The 12,787-nt window shown below is 40.5% G+C and overlaps 1 protein-coding gene across 3 annotated transcripts in view; it reads left to right on the forward strand.

The window, feature by feature from the left end:
• arhgap10 (Rho GTPase activating protein 10) overlaps positions 1-9,318 on the forward strand; it is a 60,683-nt gene extending 51,365 nt beyond the window's left edge. For 2 of the 3 annotated variants that reach the window (XM_061718387.1, XM_061718403.1), the window contains exons 21-23: positions 2,244-2,342; positions 6,090-6,181; positions 7,667-9,318. In XM_061718387.1, the coding sequence (XP_061574371.1) occupies positions 2,244-2,342; positions 6,090-6,181; positions 7,667-7,755 (280 nt within the window). In that variant the 3' untranslated portion in view covers positions 7,756-9,318. The remainder of the gene's footprint in view (positions 1-2,243; positions 2,343-6,089; positions 6,182-7,666) is intronic. The other variant, XM_061718396.1, reaches the window with a different exon arrangement.
• The last annotated feature ends 3,469 nt before the right edge of the window (positions 9,319-12,787 follow it).

Below are 12,787 nucleotides of genomic sequence, written 5' to 3' on the forward strand. Positions count from 1 at the left end.
TCTAATCTCTAAATAGCAGAGGATTTTTTTTTTTTTTAAATGGAGGAACTCTCAGGAAGTCTTTGCAACTGATGAATGAACAGACTGTATAACTGCTCATACAGATTTGCCTGGAGAATGGCAGGACTGAATCACATATTTACAAATGGATGTATGTTGGCTGTTTCTAAAACAGTCCTTGTAAAGCTAAAATGTTGCTGAACCAGCTATTGTCTGGTGTCACAAAATGAGATTGACCTCTAAACATTCACTGTCTTCTTAAGGTCCCATTAAAATGGTCTTCCAACAGTGACAGAGCAGTTATTTTGGCATACATCTGTACACACAACTGTTGTTATCCATAGTGTCCACAGTTATATAAGAGCATATTATTTATTTAACAACAAAAAAAAAACCTTCAAAGGAGAGATATCACAAAGTAATTAGTATAGTTAAGTTTTACATATACTCACTTCATAAACACCAAAACACATGCATTTCTTATGCACCTGGATTTCATTTAATCTATGTGCTGATGTGTAAAACCTTAGACTTCTTAGAGTCCTTTTTAGATGACTCCATATGATGTCAGTTCTTCTGTGGGTGGATCAAGTGGTGTTGCTCCTCTTGTACTCTTTCTGGCTTTGGCCCAGGCAGACAGTGGTTGTGCTTGGACCCAGCGTAATGAGTGGATTTGCTGCACTGCAGCGCACTGTCCCCCCATGCTGATGTGGAGCAGCTGAGCACCACAGTGGTCTCACACTGCTGCAGAGCTATAAATCACCCACAGTCAGTCCAGGCTCGGATAGCCACCGCTGGGGATGGACAAGTTCACTGAGAGAGGGAGGGAGGAAGAAGAAACGAAGGGAGCAATGCAAAATGGGGACTGGAAGCTGGAGTCGAGTTCTATATGTTCACCTTCACCTCTGTCCAGAATAAATCCCATACAGCGTTCTCCCTAAAGCCATCTTTCGCTCTCTCTCCTCAGCCAGTGCCAGTGTAACCCCTATTCACAACATCTTATCCACCTCCAGCCCCTCCCCGGCTGCTCACTCTAATTGCCTTTATTAACGTCTCTATGGGAGCGGCAGCTAGAAGCAATTTGCTCATTATGTGCTGTATTAGCACTGGCCCTGGGGCAGGCATGGAACACAGAGGGATGCCTGGCTAAGAGTCCTGCTCTCCTCCGCTGCTCTATGCCTTTAACAGGACCCCCTACCTCCATCCTGTAGGTCAGCCGTAGACCTGCTGGCCCCGACAACAACAACCAGTGTGAAGAGCAACTACAACTGTACTCTGAGCTTTGCTCACAGGGTTGTTTGACCTTTAACATGCTTAAGTTGTAGACGTTACTGCAGGCGCTGTATTAAAACGTGGGCCAAACAAGTGGGAATTTTTTATATAAAGAATTTAAATTCTCTGTCAAGACCACACTAACTGATTCACGTCTTTATCTTACTCATAGTCAAGAGATGTCACACACTCTGCGCGACGCCTTTGGGCCATGCATGTTCCACCTTTTTAATTTATCAGCAGTGTGACAGCTGAACCGGGATTTAAAGGTACAGTAAATCCTGTTGCATTGGCAAGGAAAGTTAGTTATTAGCCTGGTCTCCTCACGAGAGACAAGTTAATAAAACAAAGTAAAAAATCGGCACAGGCAGCATTTAAGTCTAATAATCAAATTTTATGTGTGGGCTTGAATTATTTAGCCCCAGAGGTTTAAAAAGTTTAATATAGGTACAATGTTGCAGATATCTTTGTATCAAGAATACATTTCAGATTTTTAGATATACGGTATATACCAAATTTGCTCTTTTACTTTACCTTTCAGCAACAATATGTACAACAGGTCATTTTAAAGATGTTTTTCGCCAGATGTAGTTGAATATAATATTCTATATAGTTCATGGAAGCCTATGGTCCTTTTCACTATGGCAACTGTGTATCCTATCCTACCTACAATGCATCACCTCATCCACAAGGGAATTAAATATTTTGTATTTTTTCTCTGAAATGTGTCATATTACTAATTACAGTGTAAAACACAAAGTGGTGTTTCCTCAGTATTCCACTTTAGCTCACATTTTGTTCTTACAACTGCTAGAATTACAATCAAAGCTCATTAACTTAGTCTTAAGCGAAGTGTTGTTAATGAATCAAATAAGCATGCTGCTTATCATGCTTTTGAGTTTCGATGGACGTAAATGAGAATATTGTACGTGAAGTAGGTGTAAAGAACCTGTCGTGCTTCTTGTTTGCAGAGCCGTTACAGGGGGAGTTTCAGCATCTACGGCAGCTTCATGTGAGACTCAGCCTGCTGCCACCACAGGTGCATTGGACAAGGAAAAACCAGAGGACAGGTAATACACTGTTGTTATTGTTTTGTTTTTTTTGTTTTTCTTTTCTTATTGATTTCTGTTGACCCCTCTTTTTTTACTTTGTTTCTATGTCTGCATTTCTATTTCTGACATACTCTGACATCACATGCATGACAGTGACTGAATTCACAACAACCTTCTTGACTTTTTACCTAATTTTTATTTGGTTTGCTACTACTCTTTTATCTCTGATAGTGTGAGCTTAGTTCAGTTAAACTTTAAAATATTCTCTTGCATAAATGCCTGCCACTATGAGCATTTTGTTACTAAGATTTTCAGTAATGCCATGAAGATCCACAACAGAGAATACAAATATAAAGGTAAGTTTTTGGTGAAGGTCATAATATTCCAGACTTTTACTAATAAACAAAAACAATGAAGATCTGCTGGATTGGAAAAACTAAAACTTATTAACTTGTTAGAACTAAACTTGTGATAAACTGTCACCTGATCCTCATGACTAATATAGTGATAGACAGACACAATGTATATAAACCAATAACACAAAGTGATCACGGGACTGGAAGAAGTAAGTGAACGCAGAAGCTAATAACTTCAATTAAAGGTAATTTTAGCGATTGCTTTGCGTATCTGGAGTACATTTAATGAAACGTTGTAAAGTGTGCTGTAGAGCTACTCCGATCCTGTAATTCTTTGAATTGGTTGGGTGTCCATTGAAAAAACACCATGGAGGAATCTGCTGCTAAAAAACCTTAGAAGCAGCCTGGTAATCTGAAAACCACTGGGAAAAAAGTTGCATTACTCCGGAAGAACACTCAGAACTATGCCTGGTGAAAAATATTACCACTTACCAACATCTAAACATTATCCAATCCGTGAAGTATGGTGCATTGGGAATCATCATTTGGGGTTGCTTTGCTGCATCAGGGCCCAAGCCACTTACCGACATCAGGGTTTACGAAACTATCCTACAGGGGTTAGGTCAGTGTGGTTGTCTGCAAACTGCGTTGCATGTTGAATAGATGCAGCAATAACCGTATACATGGAAGTTATTGCATCATAACATCCACATATTCATGTGGCGTAGTCAGGACCTGCTCCTTCAGTGGAACAGAGTCGTTCACACCAGATATCCAAGAAACGTGTCTGAGCTGAATCCGCGGTTCTGTAAACAGGAATGATCAAAAATTCCTCCTTAACATACAGTAACTGCACATGTGAATCAAAGCTATTGAAAAGCACTTCCTTAAAATGCACTTACTTTTTCTTCAGCACTGTGGAAGTTTAATGGATGTGTTCAATGAAAACATAAGAAATTCTAATTGTTTGTTTTCAGCATGCGTTTGTCCAATATCATGACTGAAAAGAAGATTAAGATCACATTTTCTGCCAAATTTATACTTAATCCAGTTATTTCCAAAGGGTTTTTATCCTTTTTTTGACACTATATTTTCTTCAGCTCAAGTTAAAGATTGTTGATTTTTCTACGACCGCGTATAGTCTGTGTGAGACGAGACATCCAGTCATTTATTTGTGCGAAATGTCAAACGTTCATAAGAATTGAGTGAAGCTCTTACAATTATATTTCATAATCATGAAATAATTACACAGTGAAGGCGAGAAAGAGACAAAGCGATGCTAATTGAATTGTTTGAAGAAATGAGAGACAGTCTTACTGCTGTGCTAGATTGAGCGTTGGTAAACACCACATCTGCTCTTAAAGACACTGTTGGGATTTAGTGAAAGAAGAGGAGGCATCTGTGTCAGGGAGAGCGTCACCTTCGGCATTCGTACTCAAGATTATGTCCCATTTATTGTTCTCCAAACACTAAAGTGAAACTTACGCCTTTGGTTTTCATGGGTGATTCTTGTGCTTGTCTTTGGTTAGATTTCACAAACTCTGCTCTCTCAGATTTTACTTACTGGCTGGTCTTATCTTCGGCTTTCACTCAGTAGCATCAACAGCTCTCATTTGGCTAACAACTATTTGAAACCATGCACGTCAATATTTTCCCTCACTCCTTCATTCTTTCACCCTTCCTGTAATTCGGTTACCTTTTGATGAATTTAATACAAGACAACTATTGGCAGCAGTCTGAGCAGAACCTTCAGCCTTATTAAAACGTAAATAGTATCTAATGGCCCTTTCGCACTAGTCCCGCCTCAGCTCGGTTCTACCCACCACGGCCCCGTCTTGCGCTTTTGCACTAGGGGCTGAGACGGGTAGAGCCGCTCCAAGCCGATACTTTTTCTGTAACCATTCTGGCGAGGTTCTATCCGGGCTGACCCGGGACTATTTCTGACGTCACCACCCTCCGCGCCACTGATTGGTCGGGGGGCGGGGCCGGCAGACGTTTGAATCAGGAAGCGGGAGTCAGCGCGAGGGCGACTGGCGGCTCGCGGCGATTTTATTATAAAGCGCAAACGTCTGTTTGGTGATCCAACTCTGAGGTGCAGATGTTCATAAACCTGGGGGCTGACGAGAATTAAAAATGGGATGTAGACGGGCTGTTTTTTTCTCAGCTGATTTCTCATCTGCGCCGACACGAACAAAGGTGTTGCGCAATCGAGTAAGTCACAGCCGCTTCACCCAAACCCCCCCACTTCTCACCTGGGTGTGGAAAAACAAACGGGGACAAAACGGGTGGAGCCGCGCCGAGCCGCGCCGCGCCGCGCCGAGCTAAGGCGGTACTAGTGCGAAAGGGCCATAAGTGAACCAAAGGCAGCTGCCTAAAAAGGTTTGCCCATCGCACAGAACTTGCTCTGCTTGCATCAGAATGGAGCATAAATTTGTTTTAAATGGCCTTAGGAATATTCAAAGGGCCGGCCAATCTATTTATGTGAATTTCATGTTAATAGAAGTGCTCCTTTTTTCTAGACGCCGCTCTACGAGAGGTAATTCTTCCAAAACTTGGGTTGTGCATTGTTGTATTGACAACTCTGTGACCGCGTTTTTTTATTTTTTCCCACCCAGTTTGTGCATCTTCTTTTTCCTTTCTCATCCTACATTGTTGCTGCTCTGCACAGCATAATATGAAATATTTATCAGGGCATCATGTATTGAAGGCACAATTTCAACATAATGTTGCTGGTATTTGAGATAACGTTTTGCAGTGGCGTGCAAAACAACTTTTCTGTGGAAACAGTTTGTATATCTCAGCCAGAGAAAGGCCAATAAAGACCTTATTCTTATTGTAACACATCTTTGCAGAGCACTGAGTGTATTTTCTTTGAGGGCTCTCTCGTTTTTACGTAAAACTGATTTTTTAAAGGCAGTTTAAAAATCTCTCGGATGTAACTTTAAAAGCTGGAGCACCGTGGAGGGAAGTGCCTGTTCTACTTGTAGTCGTGTGCAAATCTGCTTTAGAATTCCCCCAGCGCTATTTAATTATCTCGCCATAAATGGCTGTCTGCCGTGTTGACCTGGTGCGTACCTGCCTTTTCAGCTGTGTAAAACTCAAGCAGCGCTGCATCTTGTTTTTTGTGCGTGCACGCTTCCACAGGTGCATGTGTGTGTGTGTGTGTTTTGACTCACTCACCAGTCTGTTTAGACTGAAGGCAGGGCAAGATGAGAGTATTGTGGCTGACGTCCTCTTTTGGTGGTACTTTGGCACAAGTTCCAGTCTGGCCCCCTCTCACCTTTTTTTTTTTTTTTTTTGCTGTTTCAAGCTTGTGAACATATGAACGAGCAAGCCCCAGGCCCAGATTGAACTGTGCGGTAATCCTCCCCAAAGCTCCGCCAGCTCACTGATTGCCTTCATTTTTCAGTGTCACCGACAGGAAAGCCAAAGCAGTGTACCCATGTGAGGCAGAGCACGACTCTGAGCTCTCCTTCCAGGTCGGCGCAATATTCAATGCTGGTAAGTGTTATCGCCTACACCAGTCGTTCACTCGGAACCAGCCCTCGCATATTGGATTTGGGGGGAAACCGAACACCCAATCTGATCTTGAGTTGAGGAAGGAGAATTAGATGAGGAGAGGGAGAACGGTGAAGCTGGTTGAGCTGGGGAAATAGACTTGCTCTTTGGTATCTGGGAAGAAGCTCAACTGAGCTTTAATCACTCTCAAGGAAAATAAGGAATTTTCCTTCAGTTCCTTTCTTTTTTCTTTGTCGAGCCCTGTTTTTCTTTCTTTAAACAGAAATACACAGTTGCATTTTTGATGAGATCCCACTTTGCATTGCAGTTTATTGGTCCTCGTGGTTTGATGCCATAGCTTTATTGCCCATTAAACTACATGTGAAATGACTATGGTAGCAAACTTAAACTCAGCTTCTGATTGTGAACCTTTATTTGACCAGCATCCCATTTAGAGTTTAAAATTCTTATTTAGCAGCAGTTTTATACAAATAAAAAAAAAAAGACTGTCTCCAAGCCAACAAAATCTGATCTTTTTAAAGTTTGACAGCTATTGTCGGGTGACAGATATTGACGTGACGTGTGTTTTTCTTTCATCTCAACATGTTAGATTAGCTTTTCTTTTATTTCCTTCAACACAATCGCGCTTCAAAGGAAGTGAATAACATTGCTACATAATTGCAAAGTGTTCACTCACTGAACTCTTCGGTGTTGAGGATTTCTAATATTTGCCTATTTAGCCTTACATATGTTTGTAATTTCTAACCAAAGCTGTGTGCATATCTAAGGTGTGGAAGCACAAGAGGTCTCAAAACTCGACCAGATCTTGCTCTTGCAATGCTCTTATTTATCTCTGCATTGCCTGGTTTCTTATAAATAATTCCCTTAAAATCCCAGTCTGTAATTAGTAAGGCATAAAGTTGAGTTCAGGAATTGCTTTAAATTACATTTTTCATTCAAAATATAAAATTGTTGCACTTTATTTGGTAAAGAATGATATAAACAAGAAGCAGCAGCCTGAGTTGTTTTCTTGTTTTAAACTTTGAAAATAACTGTAGGAAACTTAGGAATTAGTGCTTTGAGTTGGTTGTTTGTTGACTCTTGTTTACTGTTTTTGTTGCTCCCTGAAAGATTATTTCCTTACCCTTTTAATTTCCAGTGAATTAGCAAAACAAAAGCATCCAAATGTCAAACAAGACCGCAGCAGTAATTGTTATGATTTGTCATAATTGTATTTTTAAATGTTTCCAGGAAGGTATCTATCGTTGTAAACAGTTAAAGCTTCATTCTGTCACCAAGACTGAGCTTTTCTTAAACGACCAAAAGAACCAAAAGCACACTTGTGTAACTGTTTAACCGGCATAATCGCAGTAACCTTCTTAAATCGCTACCCTGTTGACTCTAGTTGGCTCTGTTACCTCTGTCTGACCCTCACCTTCACCCTCTTTGTTGCGTCAACCCCCTGCTGACGCTGTGTTTCTTCTGCAGTGACCCAATCGAGAGAGCCGGGCTGGCTGGAAGGAGAGCTGGAGGGAAAGAGGGGCCTCATCCCTGAAAACTATGTGGAGATGCTGTAAAACCAAGTAGAATTATTTATGGACGCTTTCACCAAGGATAATCTGCAAAGATGTATGTGCCTCAACTCAATACACAGTAAATCCTCCCCTCAAGTGACATTGCCATATGCTATTAATGGCAAACTATTCTAGACACATACCTTTATGCAGTTTGGCTGGAAAGTAAACACATTTTCTTTGTTTGAATTTATTATGGACAAATATTCAAAAAGAATTCACTGATGTAATTGCAATTACAATGTTACGTTATATTCTTTGATGCTGTAGAGTCTTGAGATCCGAATAATTTCATAGCAAAACCAGAGGTGTTTGTGCAGCGGGTGTTTGTCTGAGCTCACTCTCCTCTGCCCACTTATACATGGTATCCATGAGCTCAAAGTCAAAAGGAGATCCTCGGAAACTGAAAGGAAGAATGCCACCGCACAAGTTGCTGTAGGGTTTAATTCTCTTGACGACATTGCAGACAATATCGCTTTCACAGATTTGAGATACCTGTGTGCCTCAGCCATCACTCCAGCCAGTGTATGTGTATGTATGAGTATGTATGAGAATGACTTTGGGATGACGCTGTATTCATCTTCCAAAAAAAAAAAAAAGGCCATTCTGCTATTTTAAGAATATCTATAGAATGAAATGGGGACACATTGCTAATGTAATTTTATTTAATTTTATTGTCACGTTGCATGGAATTTGAATTTTAAACACATTTTTTACTGTTTTTGTTTTTGATGCACACTTTACAGAAACACAGTGAAACACCTCGCTGGTGCCTGATGAGACTGTGTGTTAAACAGTAGCATCACGGTGTCAGCAGATGTGAAAATCAATAGACTGTCACAACCCCAACCAAGTGTCTTTCCTGCCAAATTATCTTCTTCTTCTTCTTTTTTAAAGTTTTTTTTTTAACGTTGCTCCAGTTCTCTTGAGCAGATCTAAATGAAACACTCCGACAAAGATCTCTTCAACATTCATAACCTGATTATTACGAGTTATGACCAAGTACGTTTATCCGTTAAGCAACAATACTGGTTTTAAGTTCTGATCTACGTTGGTTTCAGTATGTTTGCACAACATTGCATGTCATCCCTCGGCTGTGGTGTGAAACACATTCATTTGTCTGAGTGCTTTGGTTCAGTGGATTGTCTGCAAGGCATTCACCTACTGTAACACCAACTGCCAAAAAAAGAGCTCTGTGAAAATGTGTTCCCTTGGTTCATATGTGTGCTGTTTTCACAACTCCAGATTAAGGGTTTGTGATGTGTGCCTTTACTTGTGTAAACAGGAAAACAGATTTGCGTTACTTGTTCAGCAACAGAAATGTAAATCTTTACTTTTCATTTAAAAACCTTTTACAAGTCTGTGGAGAGGCTCTGTATGTTTTCATTTTTGGTTACAATAATTTAAGACAATGACTCATGATTTTCATAAAAAAGCTTTGATTTCTTTATCTTCTTTTCCTTTTGAACCTTTGGTTATTTCCTTGATTAATGTTTAACAAATAAAGATTTATTTTCTTTCAATGTATTATGTATTCTTGCCACAAAATAAATCTTATGAAAGATACTTCTTTTTTTTCTTTTCCTAACTCTCCTAAAACATTACTGATACAAGTATCATCTGAGGCACTCAGATAAGATGTTTTGAAGTGCTTACTGAAAGTAACTGGTCCTTCTGATCCAATTCCAAGAATCCTTTAAAAGTTTCCCAAGTATAGTGAGTTATTCACTTTGCTGACTCCGACGGAGATCTGTGAGCACCGACTTTCAAACGAAGAACATATGAGAAAGAAATAAGAGGTGTACACACATGGACAGAGGCTGCCTCTTTTGATATTTTAACTGGTACACAATCATTAAAAACTGTATTTTTAAATATACAATAGAGGGAGTAACTACGGAGGTGTGTGCTGATCAACATTAAGTTCCAAAACACGGCAAAATAAAATCCTAATGTACATTTAAGTCATTCATATGTTTAAAAGAAAGTATTTTACCATTTTCCAAAGACTGGTTGATGAAGTAAAAAAGATCAATATTCAGATACGAATCAATACTAAAAATGAGCTTTGGATTGGATGCTATTTAGCTTCAAGTAAAGTGCAGACAGACAGGAACACAGGCCCATCCTTCTGTGCCCTCATTTGAACCCATACGCAGTAGTTGCTGCTTCTGAACAGCCTTTTGCAGCTATGTATTAGTGAAAAATGTTGAAAGTAAAAGTGTTACGTAGAAATACTTTGCAAGCAAGGAGAAGCAAAGGATGTTGGTAAACTTGTGAACAAGCGGTACTTTTAAAGAGCTGTTTGTGAAGACAAGAAGCACTGCAAACTTAGCCAAACATCTCAAAGACCGACAACTGAATTTCTGTGAAGTAACTCGACGGGTCAGTAAAGCTCCCATCTCAACAACATGTATTAGACAGTTTTCTTCAAAATCAAACTTGCTGGCGCACGTCTTACTGTTAGCAGTTGGCAGTGAGACGGTAGCCGTGTTAACCATCTGTGATGTTAAAGCGCCACATGAATGTGTGTGGGGGTTGTTTTTTTTTCTTTCCTTGTTAAAAAGTCAGGATCCGTTAGCGGATCGTTGGATTTCATTTTAGGAAGTGTCTTAAAGCTTAAAAGTGGCCGAGAGACAGAAGAAAGATAAATATTTTTGTCATAGAAGCGACTTTAGCTTCACTCCTAAAGGGGGACCTTCTGAGCTAAACATTTCAAAAACTCCTTTGTGCAGCTTTAAAAAATAAAGTAGTGGGTTTTTGGCCGTGGTTAATAATGAAATGCTAAAAACACATCAGGGTTCATTAAGAACTAAAGAACAAGACACTGATGAGCACTGACTAACCTGTACCTCTAGCAAAAGAAAAAAAAACTGTTAGGCCTCCGTCACAGGTGTATTGAAGTGTGAACTAAAGCACACTGAGTTCTGATAGGTCGTGACAATTTTCAAGCTTCTTGAATCTGTTTTACGAAAATGTTCGATAATTTGGCAAAATTTAATTTCTCTGTTCCCCTTTTTTTATTATTTGTTCTTTTAATTTCCCTCCTATGCTGTCAAAAATGCTATTGACTATGATTTTCTTGGGTAACAACTTCAAGATAAAAAAAAAAGCTTCCCTCTTCATGCACGTGTCGCCCTTCACTGATCCGTCTGACTGAAGGCTAAAAAACAGTAGTTCATGCTGTCCTCCGTTATCTATTAAGATCTCAGCTTCATGTGTGAATTCCTTGACATCCTGAGTAATTAACACACCAGATATTTTCCCCTTTTTGTTACATTATCACCAGAAGTGAACCACAAGCGTTAATTACTGACTTAAAGAAGAGGGTGATTCATAGTTCACCTGCGTAAACTCACAGTCTTATCATGTTAAGAAATACAATAAACAAAGAGCTTGTGGTTTAGGTGTGGGTCATGTCCACCAGCTCCCTGAAGAAACTAGATTTGATGATAACTTCATGTGATGAGGTAGAGCTAATGAGATGGGCAAAATTATCCTCCACGTTCCGCCCACCCCCGGGGCTCAGAGTCCTGCTGAATCACGGAGACATCGAGTCTCGCTTCCTCTCACTCTTGTTTTGGACTGTCTGTCGGAAAGCTTGCCATGTTGCTGTCTGCCTTCGTTTGTCCTTTCTACTCTGCCCACCTGTCTGTCTCTCGGTTATCTCTGCTCCCTTTCTTCTCTTTCCTCAGTGCTTTACTTACTTTTTCTGCTGATCTCGTAGGCATTTTAATACAAAATCAGTTAGAAAACTCCCTACTCACATTGATCAAGCACCATAATAGAGATGTTTTACTTTGATCTTTACTTCAAAGCTCTCGTGGCCTGTTTGGTCATACAGCTGAAAACCTCTTTTCTGTGTGCACCTGTGAGCATCAACCTCCCACTGCTCCCCGCTCACTCTGCTGTTATTGGTTTCCTTCCTGAACCAATCGGACGCGTTACTATCAGTCACGTGCCACAACAACAGAGCTGATTGGAAGACTCAGGGAGAGCTAACTTCACTTGGGCTGGGCTGATCAGCCCATGGATCTATTATAAAACCTGATGGGAGATTGAAAATGGCCCCCCATTCATTTCAATGCATTCTTCTCAGCCAGCGCATACGCCGAAAAAATCTCTGACTTCCGGGTTTACTTCCGCGTTATGCAGCCCATAGAGCATGCGCAGTTGAGTCACCTCCCATGATGCTCTGGGGCCTCCCATCATGCCCCGGGGCAATGACGCGAATATTAATATAATATGTATTAATATAATATATAAATTAATGTATATTATTACATGTATAGTATTAGATATATTATTAATGTATTAATATAATATAATTAAATAATATATTATAAACATCCGTGGAATGCACGGACACGGCTGTGACGTCAGCCGTGACGTCACGCCCAGAAAGAGACTTTTCTTTGACTTTTCTGGCCGTTATAAAACATTTTTGACAGATATAAAGTCCATGACTTAAAAATATAGAATACAAAGATTAGTATTTGCCCGCAATTACAGCTGGAGGTGTCCTGTGAACAGTTTTAGAGGCTTCTCTTTTACTATTGCGGTCTATGGGAAAAAAGCTTTCTGGGCCCCATGGGATTTTTTGTTGCAGTACCGCGGCTGGCCACTGGGAAACAACGGCGTGCCTTCTGAGTGCGAGATTGGGGGGCTGATCCAGCCCCCGGGTCTCGCAGTCAGGGGGCAAATAATTGCGGGCAAATACTAATCTTTGTATTCTATATTTATTCTATATTTATAAGTCATGGACTTTATATCCGTCAAAAATGTTTTATAACGGCCAGAAAAGTCAAAGAAAAGTCTCTTTCTGGGCGTGACGTCACGGCCGTGTCGGTGTCATTGATGTTGCCCCGGGGCATGATGGGAGGCCCCAGAGCATCATGGGAGGTGACTCAACTGCGTATGCTCTATGGGCCCCTTAACGCGGAAGTAAACCCGGAAGTCAGCAACTCATTTCGGCGTATGCGCTGGGTGAGCAAATTGCATTGAAATGAATGGGCGGCCATTTTCGATGTTCCAT

This window comes from Cololabis saira, chromosome 1 (genome assembly GCF_033807715.1).
Source record: "Cololabis saira isolate AMF1-May2022 chromosome 1, fColSai1.1, whole genome shotgun sequence".
Lineage (NCBI taxonomy): Eukaryota > Metazoa > Chordata > Actinopteri > Beloniformes > Belonidae > Cololabis > Cololabis saira.